The 18,871-nt window shown below is 43.2% G+C and overlaps 1 protein-coding gene across 1 annotated transcript; it reads right to left on the reverse strand.

Moving 5' to 3' along the window:
- Positions 1-5,687: 5,687 nt before the first annotated feature.
- On the reverse strand, positions 5,688-18,871 carry spry1 (sprouty homolog 1, antagonist of FGF signaling (Drosophila)). The gene is made up of 2 exons (XM_078211215.1): positions 18,781-18,871; positions 5,688-10,500 (listed from the first exon to the last, which is right to left on the reverse strand). The coding sequence occupies exon 2, from the start codon at positions 10,443-10,445 to the stop codon at positions 9,471-9,473; it is 975 nt and encodes a 324-aa protein (XP_078067341.1). The 5' UTR covers positions 10,446-10,500; positions 18,781-18,871; the 3' UTR covers positions 5,688-9,470.

Consider the following 18,871-nt stretch of genomic DNA (forward strand, 5'->3'; position numbering starts at 1 on the left):
CAGTGCGAGGGGGACAGTGCCAGAGGGGCATAGCCAGGGGCAGTGTCAAGGGGCAGTTTAGGGAACAGTGCAGGGGGGTAGTGCTAGGGGGCCAGTGCTGGGGGCAGTGCCAAGGGGCAATGCTGGAGGACATTGCTAAGGGGCAGTTCCAGGGGTCAGTGCCAAGACAGTGCAAGAGGGACAGTGCCAGAGGGGCATAGCCAGGGGCAGTGCCAGGGCAGTGCTAGGGAGACAGTGCTGGGGGGCAGTGTTGGGGCTGTGCTAAAGGCAGTGCCGGGGCAGTGCTAGGGTGACAGTGCTGGGGGGCAGTGCTAAGGGCAGTGCTGGGGGGGGGATGGGGCAATGCCAGGGGCAGCCTGCTAATGACATTAAAAAGTACTTTATCTATTACATCACTGGCGGGGGGGTGGGTGGAGTCAATTGCATCACAAGATCCCGCCATTGCAAGTCTTGTTTTACAGCTCTAGCATGACTTTTGTGTCCCAGTCACCATTAAATGAGGGTGCAAAATCCCAGCCTTGCTCTTTTAAAAAGTATATGGTAATAAACTTTCATTTTTTGGTTTAACTACTGTTGCAATGTACTGTTTACCTGTTTGATATGAGAGTTTTGTGATAAATTGCATTGTACCATATCAGGGGAGAAAAGATCTTTCTGATTTTATTGCATGGGGCCTGAAGGATTTTCAACCATGGAAAAGAGCAACAGCAGATTACACAAATGTTCACTGTCTGCACATTGTGTAACACTTATGTTTATTTATATCTTATTAAATTGAAGCATCTTAAAAAACAGCACATCTGAATTTTTTGGTGAGTCCTATAACTGTTGCTATTGAGGCAAACACAACATTCAGTGCCCACAATGTCCCACAAACATTAATCAGATGGATGATCATGTTTTCATGGTGAGACTTATTTTTGATGCTAGAATTCTGGCGTCGATTTTTCAGACGGTGGAGTCTTGTTTCCCACCATACGAAAGTCAGCAGGAAAAACATCCCTAGTGCCTTGAATGAGTGTTAAGTGGCTGCAGGAAGGACTTTTGCCCCTTACTTGGGAGGAGATCCCATCTTAGCGAGCTGTTGACCAATGTGATTGGCTGGCAGTTCTCCAATCAATGCAGTGACAGCATGGCAGTGGACAGAAGAAATGCAGGAGGACATCGGTGCACAAGTCTGGGCAAAGTCAAGGGGTTCCAGAGTTGGGAAGGTAGGGAGACCCCCCAAGGGGAGGGGGAGAGGTGTGAAGGGTATTTGAGGTCTTGGGGAGAGGGAAGTCTGGAAGCCACCAGACCTTAAGGAGGGAGGCATCTGACTTTAAAAAAGCTTCTCTTGTTCCAGTAGCCATAGCATCTTTAATGTTCACCTGAACTATTACAAAGGGCAGCTAGAGTTTCAGTTGCTTCTGAAGGTCAAACATAGAAACTAGAAGCAGGAGTAGGCCATTCGAGCCTGCTCTGTCATTTATTTTGATCATGGCTGATCATCAAATTCAATATCCTGATCCCACCTTCCCCCCGCAGCTAGCCCTCGCTGTAGTGTGGGCACAGACTTATCGAACATTCTGATATTGGTTTCATAATGTTTTATTCAGAAGACTGCTGCAAGTACAGAAGTGTCATAACAGTTCTACGTATAACATACTCCAGAAGAGTATCAAGTCCAAAGATGTGCAGGTTAAGTTGATTGGCCATGCTAAATTGCCCCTTAATGTCAGGGGGACTAACTAGGATAAATGCATGGGGTTATGGGGATAGGGCTTAGATGGGATTGTGGTCGGTGCAGACTCAATGGGCTGAATGGCCTCCTTCCGCACTGTAGAATTCTATAATTCTATATGATTTTATGATCATTCTTACCAGCTTCCCGCCCCCTCCCCCTCCAGAACCATCACCATCCAGTCTCTACATCTCTCCTTAAAGCATTTATTTATACTGGGGTGTGGTTCTCCAGCCAATGGCTAACCTCTTGGTAGCTTATTCAAGTGGGCAATCATCTGGAGCCAAGATAGTGAACATATGTTTCTCTTCATTGAAATCGAGCTGCAGGGGCAAGGTAAATAACTTCCACTGGTAATTACTCGTAAAACACAGCACTTCCTCATTCTTTGAGAGCCCTAAAATGGGACCTAAAAAGTTAGCTATTGTTTTCTATTGTTTACAAACTGAAGTAGATGGCCTCAAATTGCAGCTCTTGAAACAAGGCAGGAAATTAATAATCCACTAGGTTCGCACAGAATCCAGCAGGAGACCTTTGGGTGAAAAAAATAAGGTTAAGATTGGAAATTTCACACACTATAATGATTTAAATGTTGAAGAGGATGAGTTTACAAGAATTGTTTTACTGTTTACCTACCAGCTACCTTGACCCAACTGAGCGCCCCTCCCCCATTTTGCTCCTTTCGAGTACAGACATGCTGAATTCTGAAGTCCCTATAGCTCACTACTTCTGGTGAACATCTCACCCTTCACTCGTGCAGCCAGGGTGCAGGTTTGAGCTGCAGCTGTAATCTGAGTGGAGATTTCCCCATTTTAACCATTTTTCATGCCAAACATATATTGGCAAATTTCGCATTGGTCAAGGACTTCAGTTCCGTAGGGAGCATATTAACAATGCTGTTCTGAAGAGTTTTCAGAAAGTAATCTTCCATTGAAATCTCCATATGATGTTTCTAGTGTCAGCTCTGGCTCAGTTAGTAATATACACACCTCTGAATCTCAATGCTCGGGGGTTCAAGTCTCACTTCAAGGCTTGAGATCAAGGTTGTCCTGAGGGAGCTTTGCATTGTCGGAAGTGCTATCTTTCAGATGAGACATTAAACCAAGGCCCATCAGGCTGCTCAGATGGATGCAAGAGATCCCACGGTACTAGTTCAAAGAACAACAGGGAAATTATCCCTGACTAATATTTATCCCTCAGTTGGAATCAGAAAATACAGGTTAGACGGTCATTATGATATTGCTCATTGTGGAAGCTTGTTACATGCATATTAGCCACTGCATTTCCTACATTACAACAGTAATGTAGTACATTACAATAAAATAAGCAATAACATCTCAAAAAGTAATTTGTTGAGTTTTAAAGAGTTTTGTGATGTCTGCTGGTCATGGAAAGCGCTTCTATAAATATTATTTTCTTTTTAATAGATTTGTTAAAGGCTTAGTCAATCTCCCATGATGTTGCACAGAGATTGAAGATCATGGGCGGAATTTTCCCGCCCAGCTCGCCACGGGAATTGTAGCAGGTGGGACATGGACAATGCAAAGGTCCGTTGCCCTTGGCTGGGATTTTCCAGCCTTGGGGAGAGAGCAGCCAGAAAATCCCACCCCACGTATAATTTGCAAGTGAAATGATGTAGAGAGCGAGGGGAATCGGTTTAGGTTTGTAAATGCAATTCAATTTCCATTTTATTGTGATAAATTCCGTTTAGAGTTAAATAAAATTTTGAGCAAAACTTATGGCTGTAATAATTTGTGAGAACATGAGGGTTTATAGCTATAGCATGCACCATCAATGATTGGAAGAAGTAATACAAGATAATTCTACATAGGCAGTTTCCATGAAAAAGGTGGTATTGAAATTTATAATGGAAAAAAATTCAGAACAAGAAGCAAGGATTAATATACAAGAGTGGCAGACATAGATTCGTTAGCATAGATTTTACTAAAGAATCGCTATGGTAGATTCACAATCTGTGCCACCATGGAGAACATTAGATAGGCTTGAGAATGTCTAGCTTTGAGTGATAACTTGTACACAATTAATTCTTGGCCTAAACTTCCTGTGAATGAAAGACATGACTTTTTCAGTTTGCAGTATGACTCCATTTTTTGTTGTATTAGTGGAGTGGGATGTGCAATAAGTACGTCAGCAATCATTGTCCATCCCTAATTGCCCTTGAAAAAGTACTGGGGAGATATATTCTCGAGCTTTGCATTCCATGTGGTGTAGGTGCCATCCACAGTGTTGTTAGGGAGGGAGCTCCGGGATTTTATGCAAGACCTTCAGTGTATATATCTGTGGCTATCATTTATCCAATGGTGCACCTTGCCCAAGAAAATGTGTAAAAAGATGACTAACAGAACAAGAGAAAAGTCTCAGTACAATTGCTCACTTCATTGGCTCCAGCCATGAGACAATGTGCTTTACCTGCAATGGATACAATGGGCCAGAGGAAAGATAACCAGTGTCCAAAAGAATCAACCAAAAGAGGTGCTGCATCAGAACTGCCGTAAACTATCCAGTAGGATTGCATTCATAGCAAACTGGTTTTGATCTATACCAACACCACCTGACAACAAATCGACATTGAATTGTAGCAATTGCAGAAATACAAGGGCAGGATTAGACTATTCTGACTCTTGAACCTGTTCTGCCATTCTATTGGATCCTGGTTGATCTTTGCCTTTGCTCCATTAACCAGCAGTCTTTCCACGATACTTGATGCCTTTAACTAACAAGAAACTACTGGCCCAATATCCACAGCTTTTTCGGAAAGTGAGTTTAAAATCTCTACAGCCTTTGCGTAAAATACAATTTCCAGATTTCACTCTGAAAAGGCCCAGCTCTAATTTTAAGATTATAACCTCTTCTTTTGGACTTTCTCACCAGAGGATATGGTTTCCTCTGTATCTATCCTAATAAATCCCTTAATCATGTTTAACTAACCCTTCCCTTCAACCTTTTGAACTCAAAGGTATACAAACCAAGCGTTATACAGCCTGATCTCATAATTTAACCTTTTATGTCTTTATATACTGGGGAATCCATGTGCCTGTGCCCCTTTCAAAGTCAATACGTAGTTCCTCAGCAAGTCTGGCAGAATCTGTGGCAAGATCTTGGTGCCATCTTGCCAGGAGGAAACAGTTTTCCCCACTTAGGATGTCAAGCATGTAATGTAGTCAGGTGCATTATGATACAAAGTATTTGCATCTAACATAGGAATAGTTGGCTTTTGCTTCTAGATAAGCCGTAATTTGAATTTTATTATGCCAATTAGGTTGATTGGCCATGCTAAACAATTGCCCCTTAGTGTCCTGGGATGCGTAGATTAGAGGGATTAGCGGGTAAAATATGTAGGGATATGGGGCTAGGGCCTGGGTGGGATTGTGGTCGGTGCAGACTCGATGGGCCGAATGGCCTCTTTCTGTACTGTAGGGTTTCTATGATTTCTATGAAACGCTCTTGCTAATTGACTAAAAATGTAACGGCACGGTGGCACAGGGTTTAGCATTTCTGCCTCACAACTCCTGGGACCCGGGTTCAATTCCGGCCTTGGGTGATTGTGTGGAGTTTGCACATTCACCCTGTGTCTGCATGGGTTTCCTTTGGGTGCTCCAGTTTCCTCCCACACTCCAAAGATGTGCAGGTTAGGTGGATTGGCAATGCTAAAATTGCCCCTTAGCGTCCCAAGATGCAAATGTTAGATGGATTATTTCCACGGGAAATAACTGGGGTTATGGGGAGAGGGTAAGTTACTCTGTCAGAGAGTCGGTGCAGACTTGCCAGGCCGAATGGCCTCTTCTACATTGTAGGGAATCTATGATTCTTCTATGTAAATGGTAGTTGGGAAAAGAAGTGAAATTAATATTCAGTGTCAATTTAAAATTTCTCCAAGATAACAATCAATTACTTCTCATGTAGCAAGGCTATATATATAAAAAAAACAGGTGTACACAATACCATTCATTTTGTAATGTTACTCAATAGAAAAAACAGTAAAATTCATACAACTGAACAAAGTAATCAACAGTTCACATTACAATCAGGCCCATTTACAGTCTAATTTCTGGTCAAATGGTTGGTTGGAAGAAGTCTGGATTAGACATTCTGCATTAGGCACTTTTATATTCAACGTGTCTTGCAAAATCACAAATGGGCCACGCATTGTGAGCACGTTTGCCATTCACGTTATTAGTGGAGCTGAACATGAAAATATCCTTTGAGTCCTACACTAGTTTGACTCTGTATCAGGGGATGAATGGGAGGGGAAAGGGGTGCAAAGGGAAGGGGAGAAATTGCACCTGAACTAATGTCTCTTCTTAAACTGCAGTTTTTCAATCAAAAGAAGAACTCGAAGGCTTCTAATTGAGACCTGAATCAAATCAGCGTTTTGTAATACCAACATTCCTTCTCAAGGGTGAAACGTTCACACGTGGCACAGGTAATCTTTAAATGGATCGGCACATTATCTAGTGACAATCCTTTCCCTAATGAGTCATCATCAGTGCCTGGAATAAAATTAAGTCTTTCTTCAAATCTTTGGCTGAACCATCAAATTCTCGATAAACACATGCCCAAATCCAACTGCAATATTCTGACAGACTAAACCACTTTGCATTCTATTTAATAAAATTCTTGATCCAAGAGAACTTGGAAAACAATCCACGTTTTCCAGTGTTTAGTGCTCTGTAGCACTAATAAAAGGTGAAGTTGCCTTAATCCCAGATGACCAGAGGCTGCTCTCCCCTTCGAGGGGGAGAGCTGAGTGGTGACGATTTAACCTGAGGATCACCACACCTCAGGTGAGGGGCAAGGTTGGGAAGTCATCACCAGAGACCGCAGCATGTGTGTTTAAAAGAAAATCCTGGGCCAGGGTTTTGTCATTTTGTGTCAACTCAGGCAGGAACACTGACGGCTTTTCCTGCCAATTCTTTTGAAACTCAGGTTTTTTTTAAATCGTGGCCGGGGGGGGGGGGGGGAGGAGCGGCGGTGACCCACGATGTCAGGCCTGACCCATCAGGAACCCTCACACAACAGTACCAGGGGGCAGTACCCAGACATGCCCCTCTCCCTCCCCCTGTTGTACTTGCCTGTGCACCCCTAGCGGGTTCTCTTTGCCAGGTTCCCGGTGGTCCAGATCAGTTGCTAACTCTTAACAAGAGGGGCGATACAGCAGGGGAGCCCGCTAGTAATATGCTAGTGTACAGTATCGAGGTTCCCATCCTTACTGGGCGGGAACCCCATTACTTCATTGGCAAGGGGGCAGAGCTGGTGTGTAAGCTGTTTGGGGACTTCGGTTGGATTGTCCACTTGCTTTCTCACCTGCTGAAAACAGTAGCAGAGAATCGCGACCCATGGATCAGTCCATGTCTTATCTGATGTGTGAAGCATTGCACCAACATTCTGCATTTAACCACCGAGCCATTCTGCAGGTTTGGGACAGCGGGTTTCTTGGATGATTGCTTGAATTGGTCATGGTGCAAATATCTGAAAACTACGGCAGCTCACTTTCCAGAGGTTAAGACTATGTCTGGGATATTCTGATCCTGCCGACTGTATTTGACTGGCTCGTCAAATATTCCGCCCGTGACGATTCCCACCACAGGCAGGCTTGGGAAATCCCGGCCTACTTTTCAAAGTAATTCATGGCAAGCACATTGGGATATTTTTGGGGGAAGGAATAAGGAACTTTATAAACGTAGGGCAGGATTTTCCAGCCCCCCCACTGCGATGCGTTTTCTGGCAGTGGAACGGTAGACTATCAGCCACCAGTGGGATTTTCCGATCCCGCCGACAGCTACATCATTTTGTGTGACCCACACATCCCGCCACCGGGAAGTTGCCGCACAGTCACCTTCATCGGGACCGGAAGATCCCACCAGCAAGCAGGACTGGAAAATCCCACTAGTCTTTTTTAGAACATTGCAAGGGAATCCAAAATGAGAATAAAAGATTCAGGCAACACACAAGGCGGTATTTTCATTAATTTATATATTTCTGCCTTATAGTTAACATATGCATTTTCATTTGTGCCACCCTTAATTTTTCTCAGTAAGTAATATTTGTTATATTCAGAAATGAGTAAAATTTCAGACAGCTTTTTGAAATAAATACCATAAAATAATAGAGCTTCACATAATAAATATTCTTTACAACAAAGGAAGTTTTGAGATTTTTAAAAACAGTCAGGATTCCTCAAAACTTTCTCTTTTTTTACATAAAATATATACACAAAGTGAGCCACAACATGGCTCAAGACAGAAGTGTGGAGAGTTAATGGGGCAAATTTAAGAAAATAAACCAGAATACGGTCCCATCAATTTAAAGGCAACCCAATATTTAAATATGGATGTCACAATAAAATGGTAATTGATGTAAACTAAGAGCCTGTCAAACATTTTGCGAATGCCTCTGACATCCAGTTATCACCTCTCAGAAGATGTTGTTACTCCTTTGTATAAAACACACGATTAAACCAATACAAAATTTAAGGGTCTTCTGTAGCTCTGCATTAAACACCCACTGTAGGTTAGGTTGAAATATAAAACCAAGGCTGACCATCTACCCCTCAAAATGAGAGATTTACAATACAGCAGACATTGTTCAGAACACTGCAATTTGCAATCGTTTGGGTCAGTGCAGAATTTGAATGATGACAAATTAAGTCCTTTTACTGAGCTTATAAAAGCATTATAATAGAATCTTTTCTACTATTGGATTTACTCAGGCACAGAGATATGTGAACTTGTGACATGCATTATACTACAGAAATCATACTAGTTCACTGTACATCATACAATGAAGAAAGTTGTATTCTTTGAGATTCCGCACTCAACGTTTATAAGGGTTGCCAGGTATGTGTTGTAACTAAGGTGAAAAGTTTCAATGTTGGCTAAGTGTTGTGAAATTATAAACCCAATATTAAGAGCATGTTAACAATTTCTCCACATATAGCAAACACTAGAATTCTTCTTGTTCATTAATACAGTTGACTCATATGATACACTGTTGTTAAAAACAGTTTTTGAGGTGGGCAGAATAAGGAGTCGGGTTCAAAGTAAAGCACATTGAGTGCAAAGCAGAGAACACAAGCTTTATTATCACATCTGCTTCATCACTATAAAACAGTGAAGTGGGAAAAGTGTACCCCGGATAATTTCAGGACAATTTTTGCATATATTAGAAAATATCAAGAACAAATTTTATTAAGAGTAACAAGGCATAATTAACCTGTCTGATAGCCAGTCTGGTGCAGGTCAGTATCCTGTGACCATCGCATCAGTGGTTTCCCCCAGTTACCTTACTTGTCAGAAATTGTATTGTAACATCCATACATTAAACAGATCAAACACCCCTCAGAATCTGGTTAATTAGTTTCAATAATGCTAATGTTTTGATAATTTGCAAAGAATACCAGTATAGTTTGTGTAACATGACATATCTGTGGACAATACAAACTAATTAAGGGGGCTGTTTGCAGGCGAGAAAGCAATGGTCGACTCCTCTGATGTGACGCGGGTGTCTCTTCACTTATGGGGACCAGGCAACATTCATGATCCTAAGCCTGACAGACAGGGCTGAAGCTGTTCCATGATGATAGAAAGCAGCCATCTCTCGGTTGTAGAATGGGCTTAGATTGGAACAGTTGCTACACTTTGATGATAGCCAGTCCTAGGCTGGGTAAACACACAGGCGTGATTCCAAAATAAAAAATGAGGAAAGTGTTAAAGACCTCTGCTGCCCCGGATCAAGAGGGTTTGTCCTCCCCTGGAGTGGGACAGCTCTTGAGTTTGCAATAAACAGTATTCGAGTTCTTGCATCGGCAGCCGGGCCGGTTTACACGATCGTAGCACCCCTGGCAAAGTTTAATACAGCCCTTGGCTGGAAGATAGCAGAGTAAACAGGGCAGAAACAAGGACATTAAACCCATGCATAAGAACCTGGAGCAGCAGTGCGAATGGGAGCACGAGCAAGGATTATCCGCACAGGAGTCCTCATCGTCGTTGGAGCAGTGGTAGAAGATTCCCTTCACCAGGCACATGCATGTACCATACTCAACCATACTCTCTGCCGAGCACAGGCACTGCTTATTACAAGCCAAACATGAAGGTAGGGTCCTTGGTGCTGTGCACTCCCTGCACTTGCATTTCCCACATTGCTCACATATAAATCTATGCTTTGCCAAATCCTCCTTCCCCAAGCATTTTGGCACATCCGTCGTACAGGCAGATGCTTTAGGCTGTGTTCTAATCGTCCTGTCTGCTCTGTGGTGGCTGGAGGTTAGCCGCGTCGGTGGTGAACGTCCCAGAAGTCCTTGCTCAGATGACGCACTACTGTTGCTCCCTGAACTAGCTGCACTACCCGTGCTGGTCGACCTGCTCAACACCGGCATCCTGCTGGAGGAGTGGTGACCAGCGTGTGTGTGGTGAGTGGACCGATGCTCATAGTTATTATTCACATTGATCGGTATCACTTCGTGAGTCCTTTCATGCTTGTCATGCCGCTGTGTGGTTCTGCCACTACTGATGCTTGTCGCCTTCTTTGCAATCGCAGGGCCTTCTGTGTACTCATTGCTGGTCCTGATTGCTTTAATCTGATCGAGGGATAAAATGGCAGCGTGCTGCAGCTCCCGTTCATAGTCAAGTCTCTGCCTGCTGTCGAGGGAGGGCTGCTGGATCACAACCAATGAACCACCACCGCCATGCTGAATATGGGTCTCCATCTGCGGTGATCACAACTTCCAGCATTCACCGTAGGCTTGGCGTGCATCTGAAATTCTGCCAAAACAAGTAGAGAGGAAAAGGATACATTAGAGTCACAGTGCTGAGTTCAACAATAACTTAAGGGATCACAAGGATCCCAGGCCATGGCAAAAGAACAGATTCAGAAAGCACTTAACCCACTGGACTGCAGCCACAGCTCCCACAATGAAAGTTGCATTTGGATGCACAAGGCAGCCTTATTGGCAACAAAAGTTATTTCTACTTTGGGCCAGATACTGATTAACAGTCCGCACACTCATTCAAACTCCTTACCTAGTTCTTGCTAAGATTGATCTATCTGTCAGGAAGGAGGCTGGTCAAAGCAGCCCAGTCAAATTCCACAGATCTGCACAGAGCCAGATAAAGGGAAAGTATGAGGGGAAAAAAACGCTTCCTGCTCTTTTTAATTTAGCACTTTGTATATATGCATGAGTATACATGAGGGAGAGAGCGCAAGACATTCCACATTGCTTAACAAAAGGACAGGTATTAGATGACAAGAGCAGACAGCCAATGAAGTGATATGGAATAGAAGTTATAAGGACCTATTGATTGGGGAGAGACATAGCAAGGCAGAGCTGTTTCCAAAGAAAATTTATTTTACTGGCCACAAAGCTAAAGACTTTGCCAGAAATGGAGACCTAAAGAATTTGGACAGCTGAGGAAAATATGCATCCTGAAACACAGATGCTGGAAATTGGAGAAGTAGGATGATATACAAACCAAGGTGAGAATTTTGAAGAAAGTCTGCATGAGGAGAGGGGTCTACTGGAGACCGCGAGCAAGGACAAGCATGCTTCCACCAAACAAATGCCTGGAGTTTTTCAGGTTGTAATTCAGTTTTTTAAAAAACAATATCCATCAGAATGTGAGAAAAGATTCTGGGAATTTCTGTCATGGATCTGCCTCATAACAGCAGGAACAAGAATTTAACCAGGAATGATACAATATGATCTGCCCCGTAATAGGTTACAAAAATAGTGACCGCAGTAGCCAGCATTTAAAGAGGATGATGAGATGTGATCTTTCCCAGTAACGGGATTGGCAGACACGCAGACAGAATCAGGTGTAAATAGCTTTATCATCAGGAAACAGCCTACCTAGATGACTAAGAGATCAGTGGAGGTATACAGATGCTAATTTTGAGAGTCACAGACTGTGAGAGATGCAGACTGCCCAATTACACAAGAGGGGGGTGTCAGAGAGGAACCAGGGTATATTTACAATGTGCATGCAGACGCAGGCAGGCAGTTGAACATCTAACAGCCAAGGAGGCATTGTAACATCTAAGAGACAAGAGGCCAGTTTAACATCTCACAGTTGAGTGGCCATTATAGCATGTGGGGGAGTGATTCTCCCAGCCCACTGCACTGCTTGAACAGCACAGCGGGCCGGAAGACATCAGCGGAGGCCGTTTCACAGGCTTCCCGCTGGGTGCCACGGCCTCCACCTGTCTTCCAGCTTAAGAATTCCAGCGTAAGTCGGCATGGAGCTGATTATAATATAGAAATCGTGATTTCCATTTAATTAGCAAGCCCGGGACTGAAGTCTGTGGACCCACTCGCATCTCCCCTTCCCTCCCCAGCCAGGAATGGTTCACTCCAGCGGGATTAACAACTGCTCCTCACTAACGGGGAACAGGCAGCTGACCTTGCTGGAGGGAAGAGAGGCCACTGAGGCCCCCCCCCCCCCAAAAAAAGAGGTCAGAAGGGTGCCCCTTGGGCAGTACAAGTCTGGTACCATGGTACTGCCCAAGGGATATGGTGGCATTGCCCACAGGGCGTTGGGCAGTGCAGAGGGTCGCAGCCAGGGTGATCGGTGAGGGTGGGGCTAGGGTCCTGCTACCACTCTGCACTGGGATCACTGGCAGAGGGAGGGAAGACATCGGGGTTTGCATTGGGAGGTCCAGGAGGCCAGTGATGAAGGGTTGAAAAGCTGGTTAGCGATCAGGAAGGAATCTGGAGGCCAGCAATGGGCGGGGGGGGGGGGGCATAATTGGGTTAGACTGACATTTACACATGGTGCCTGACCCTTTGAACCTGCTAGCTCACAACAGCTGGACCAATCAGCAGCTGGCCCACCAGGTGATCTGGAATGGAACTCGCCTGTGCATAATTAATGAGCTTCCAAGTGGAGAACCTGGTGCGAGATCCCGCCATTCTGGCCAGTGGGAAAGAGGCCGCTGGAGCTGCCTGCTACCGCACGTAGTCTCAAAAATGGAAAGAATTCCACCCTACATTTTGTATGCAGCAAATATCAAACTTCATTCCCAGATAAGCACGCAGTGAGAACAGTAATACACTGGCACAGTTACACACAGTTCAGGTCATTTTCACCTTCACTACCTGGGTGGGAAGTTGTTTGAGCCAAACTCCGCACCCATGTGCTAGATCACTGCTCAGGTGTTGAAAGTGAAAATTGCCTAAAATGCAAGGCCATCAATCAAAGGCTGACTCAGGCAACACACTGAGGAACTGGTTACTGAAAGCATGATTGCAATAACTTTCATTATCTGTCCATCATAGTAGCAACTAAATAATAAACATAGGTTTTTCTATTTTACTTTAAAAAGCTATTGGACAAATAGTAGCTGGAGATGATAACATTTCTGTTGCAATGAGGTGCAGAAGTGAATAGTTTTTTTGTGCATGTGAGGAGCAGGAATTCTTTTAATTGTTTCAGTGGGGATCACTGGCAAGGCCAGCATTTGTGACCCATCCCTAATTACCTTACCCTTGAACTGAGTGGCTTACTAGTCCATTTCAGAGGGCAGTTAAGAGTCAAACACATTGCTGTGGATCAGGAGTTACATATAGGCCAGACCAGGTAAGAATGGCAGATACTAGTCCAGTGACATTACCACAATGCCACTGTCTATCCAGATTAGGCCCCAGTGGCTGAGGATGAAGCCCTCTGGCCATGCTGACATGGGAAGGGAAGCCGAGAATTATTATGCAATTACTGAAGCTCGTGAGTTTATGCTACATGTACTAGCGCCTACTTCACAACAAACCTGACAAGGGACTTCATCGTGGGATGAAAATATTTGTTTGAAAACGGGAATGGATGAACACTAATTCAGCTATTTCTCTATCTCCTAGAATGTCTTTTTTTAGCTCTCTCGCCTGGTCATTTCCCTCCTATTCCTTAACCACATCCCCAGTCCTTTGCTTTATTTTGTCTTTTTTGGTCAACACCTTCTGTTTTTTTCCCCCCTTTAAAGTAGTGCTTGGAGGGTCATCCTATCTTGAGCAGCACCATACAAATACAGGTTGTGAGTAACTCACCTCCTGACTCCCCAAAGCGTGTCCATCATCTACAAGGCACAAGTCAGGAGTGTGATGGAACATGCTCCACTTGCTTGGATTAGAGCAGCTCCAACAAGACTTGAGAAGCTTGGCACCATCCAGAACAAAGCAGCCAGCTTGATTCCTAATCCTTCCACAAACATTTAATCCTTCCACGACCACCACACAGTAGCAGCCATGAGGACCACCTACAAGATGCGCTGCAGAAACTCACTAAGATTCCTTAGGCAGCACCTTCCAAACCCATAACCACAGCCACATAGAATGACAAGAGCATCAGATACATGGGAATACCACCGCCTGGAGGTTCCTCTCAAGTTACTCACCATCCTGACTTGGAAATATATCGCCATTCCTTCACTGTTGCTGGGTCAAAATCCTGGAACTCCCTCCTTAACAGCACTATGGGTGCACCCACACCTCAGGGACTGCAGCGGCTCAAGAAGGCAGCTCACCACCACCTTCTGAAGGGCAATTAATGTTACCCTAGCCAGCGACACCCACATCCCGTAAATGAAAAAAACTTTAATCTTCCCTTCTACCTAGAACAGCTGGGCTTTGCAGTCTTCTTTATGTTTGGACTGCAGTTTGTATCTCTATTTGATCATATAGCTTAGACCAAGAAACTCCCAATACAGCAATTAGAGGAATCCCTATCCCAGATCCTAACACTACATAACAGCATTAGAGCACGAAAGCTTTGAATTTGCTTTGTGGAGTTATACCTATTTTTACTCCAGGATGTACGGTACTGTAGATTTAAATCTTGCCCCAGACAACCACAAGAAAACAGAAGGCTGCCCAAAAGATTGCCTCCTGAGCTGTTGCAATTTGCTTTTGAATCCGACACTAAATCATGGATTAAAAAGTACAACCTTGCCAGGACCAGAACCATTATTGTGTTTTCTTTCTTCCAACCTTTGCTCATACAGTAGGTGGAAGTTTACACAAGTGGCTTGGTGAAAGGAAAGGTCACCAGCGCCAACTCCCACACTATACAGCTAATCACTTGCAGCTCTGAAGTGGAGCCACTTTTCAACAGGTTTTGCATTGTCACTTGAAAAATTACCAAAAATAAAAATCATTACTTAATAAAGATCAATACAATTTAATATACAAGTCTTGTTAAGTAACCCAAGTACAAATTATGCAGTGATGAGAAAGATATTACATTCAATTTGCTTAGATTATAAATTCAACCTTTTTTCAATTTTTAAAGTGATTAGACATTCAATAGATCGCTTCACCAATGCCTCCAGCAGGTCTCATATTCAATCCCTGCTCTATGCTGTTAAGTGATCTCCACTGAAATACTGGTAAAGGCTTGACGTTTTTGGGTTATGGAATTAAAGAACAAAAATCAGCCAAAGTACTTACTGCTGACTGCTCTCCAGTGATTGTGGGATCAGATTTGGCTGTGAGTCATAGCCTCATGCTCCCCCACCATCCCCCCAACCCTAGATCCCACGTAAATTGTCAGCATTTATCGAGATTCATGAATGAAAATTTGCAATCTGGACAAAATACCAGAGGGGTTGCGAATATGCATAGAATGGTTACAACCTGTATCTTCAGGAGATGAAGAGTAAAATACGCATTAATACAAGTACAATATCCAAAAGTATTAGCATTAAGTTGCTAATCGCTCACAGTCAATAAAGACCCCCTTCCCCACCACGAAATCATCTTAAATAACAGATTATCCTAAAACCAGCTCAGTAAACCTCCTTCAATGCTGAGTAAGAAAAATAAGCAGCAGTGTACATCCCACTAGATGGAATCCTTTAGAATTTAAATTATCAAACAAGGGTTTGGGGATTAGGGCAGGAGCTTAACTGACCCGATTTCAATTCCCACCCAAAGGATTGTCATACTTCCAAGTCCCACTCTAAAGATGCTATGACCCTTGACCTCGCCTTGGCTAGGTATGCTCGCAATAAAACAACCTTACCTGAAGGGCGGGAAAGAGAGAAGAAAAAGAACTGCCTTCATCGATAGTAGTCTCAAACTACGCATCCTATTGAGACATCACAGAAGAGGAATGAAGCTGTAGCTAAAAACACTCCCATTTCCTGGCAAGGAATGTGCACAGAAGAGGAAAGTTATATAGTTCCTTCAGGTAGAGGAAGGACTTGGGTAAAGAACAAAGCTACTGCAGTAAAGTCATTTCTGAAGGTGGGGGGGTAGGAGGCTGGGTAAGATGCTCTGTGGAGAGTCAGTGCAGACTCGATGGGTCTAATGGCCTCCTTCTGTATTGTAGGGATATGATAAAAGTATGACATATTGTGAAAGAACTGTTTTACCGCTACATTTTACAGTGAAAATTAAATGTAACTCATAGCTCCAAGAAGATTAAAATCAGTCTAAAAAAGGCAAGGGAAGAAAATAATCTGATTTTTCTTTATGTTCAATACTAAAAACCACACAAAGTGGAGTCAGTCATTGCAGGATCAATGTACCATCATGCAGGACACTGAAAGGAAGAACATCAGAAACCTAATGCTCAATGTCATCATCCTTCACCAAGTACCTAACATGTTTCACAACATCATGACCCTATTTTCCTCCAAAAGTAGTTTTGTGTATTCAACTCTGAATTACAGCAGCGCACTCTAACTGATATCCTTCTAAAGACAATGTCTATTCAAAAGGTCGATAACACAACTGCAGTACACTTAATTACTTGCATATTTAATGCATAAGCCATTATTCCTATAAAGTAGCTATTGATTACATCCCGGCACCACATCATCCAGACAATCTCGCTCCCATTTCTCCCTCACCCTGGAAAGGAGTTGTCATTAAAAACGGCAGCGATCTAAGGTGCTGTACTAAAATGAGGATAGCGATGGGTTAAAACAATTGCCTTCCACAGGAGTTGCCAGGATCTGCTGGATTTCCCCAAGCACCTGGTACTCCGCCCTCACAGCTAAAGGATTATACTGACAATGAAACACTGGATCCTGGGTCAGCACAAACAGGACTGAATTAAGAGACTATTGCCATGTGGTATCCATAATGCGGTTTTAATTTGGGAGCTTCCGCAACACTGCACAGTGCAGGCTTATTTTTATGCGAGAGGCATTCTTGCCTTCAAATGCCACAAAAATGCAACCACTTTACTGAGTGATTTCCACACATGAAGTTGAATAATATAGTGGTATGATTAATAACTAAAGTTCAGTCCTTAAATTCTTGCACAAATATAATACAGATTCAGGAAAAAAAGAAACTGGAAAATGATTCACAATTTAACAACTAGGCTGGAAAATCCCCTCCCTACCAAAACCACACACGTTTTTAATTTTGCTTCCCATTAAAGATTAGTGGCATAATTGAAGGGACGAGGGAGAGACTGTTATGATAAATGCCCTTCCTCATAGAGGACCTGGTACTAAGGAGTACATTAGTTGCAGTAAAATATAACAGTTTTCACATTCAACTTGACTTTGGTGAGATCTGCTGAGACAATATACCTTTAGAAAATTTGCAAAGCACAAGTCGGAGTCTGCCTTCCATGATGAGTGACAACATTGAGCTTAAATGGCAGATCCAGAACTGGACATCTTCAGTCCGTGTGTCAACACCAATAACAGCAGCACCTGAAGCAATGATTTGGGCGATCAAATCCATGCCCTGATAAGTTTACAGCTGAGGGATATCTGATTTAAGGGATGGGACAAAATGTTTTAAACATTAGGCTTTCAGTGCCATGGACAAAGACACAAAGGTAAATTGGCAGAAAGTGTGTGAGATGGAGCATGAAAATACATAATATGTGAGCAAGGAAAAAGCATCAGGAGGCCAGAATGGAGTTTGCAAACTGAATTCAGGGACAAAAACCGAAAATGCTGGAAAATCTCAGCAGGTCTGACAGCATCTGTGGAGAGAGAATAGAGTCAACATTTCGAGTCTAGATGACCTTTTGTCAGAGCTGGAATTCGGGGACGCACCAAATTACAGGACCGCTACCCTAACAGATTTTGGTGTTTCTTAAACACCACATAACATTTCCCTCAACAAAACAAAAATATGTGTTTCTTATTCTATAATTAATGGCCCTCTAACGAAAAATGTACTCTCACAAACTATAACCTCCAAGGGGCATGTTCCTGTCATGCTGTTAAGAGTTAATAATTATGGAGAAAAGCAGACATTCTCCCACTTTACCACAAATGAGGATCATCACCCAAAGTCAAAATCATAAAAGCATACAAGAGATCGGAAAGACAGAAAGTGCCGGAAAACTAAAGGAGATCTGGCAGCCTCGAGGAGGGAGAAATAGAGTTAATGTTTCCAGTCGAAAATGACTTCTTCTTTGGAACGATTTCTGAAGAGGAGTCATTTGATTCGAAACGTTAACTCCATTTTTCTCTCCACAGATACTGCCAGACCTGCTGAGTTTTTCCAGCATGTTCTGTTATTAACCCAAAGTCTCTGAATTGAAGAGTGATATAACAGTGGACCATGATACTGCATTTCACAGGTCTCGGAACAGAATGGTTGTCGTGATTTCTGGATGATTCTAATTATAAAATGGTGGCTATCTCATATCCGACACGACCTTAGCCAACCTGGCATTTAGTTTGAGCAAAAGAGAGAGAGTGCTGGGGTGAGGGGCATTAGGTTAATTGTTCTCACAGAGAGCCAGCATGAAGATGGCAGGCCAAATATGCTCCTCCTGTGCTGTAACCACTCTATGATCTGAGTGGGAGTGGAATGATTTCATCAGAGCAGAGAGGGAAGAACAAATCAGGTTTATTTTTCTGCAGGCAGTTTGAATATGAAATTACTAGAATGTATCTGATCACTGATAATTACCAATCACCTCCTATCCAAAGCCCACCCTGTTTTATCACAAGTGTGATAATGAGAGGAGGTAATATTTAAGTGGTTAATAAAATTTCACAGTAGAATGCAGCAGCATTAGCTTTCATTACAAGAACGCCACATCTTCCGCTCTTCTTTTGGCCAGTGTGCATGTTACCTTTTAATAGAAGACTAAAGGTGAAACTGGGGTGGATGGCGGCCAAGTTTAGAAGTCAAATCCTCAAGCAGAAGAACATACTGTACTGCCT

The sequence above is a fragment of the Mustelus asterias genome, chromosome 1, assembly GCF_964213995.1.
Source record: "Mustelus asterias chromosome 1, sMusAst1.hap1.1, whole genome shotgun sequence".
NCBI classification, from domain to species: Eukaryota; Metazoa; Chordata; class Chondrichthyes; order Carcharhiniformes; family Triakidae; genus Mustelus; species Mustelus asterias.

Bases quoted from the DNA above. Each gene is read 5' to 3' on its own strand.
- spry1 (XM_078211215.1), bottom strand. From the start codon at position 10,445: ATGGAGACCCATATTCAGCATGGCGGTGGTGGTTCATTGGTTGTGATC.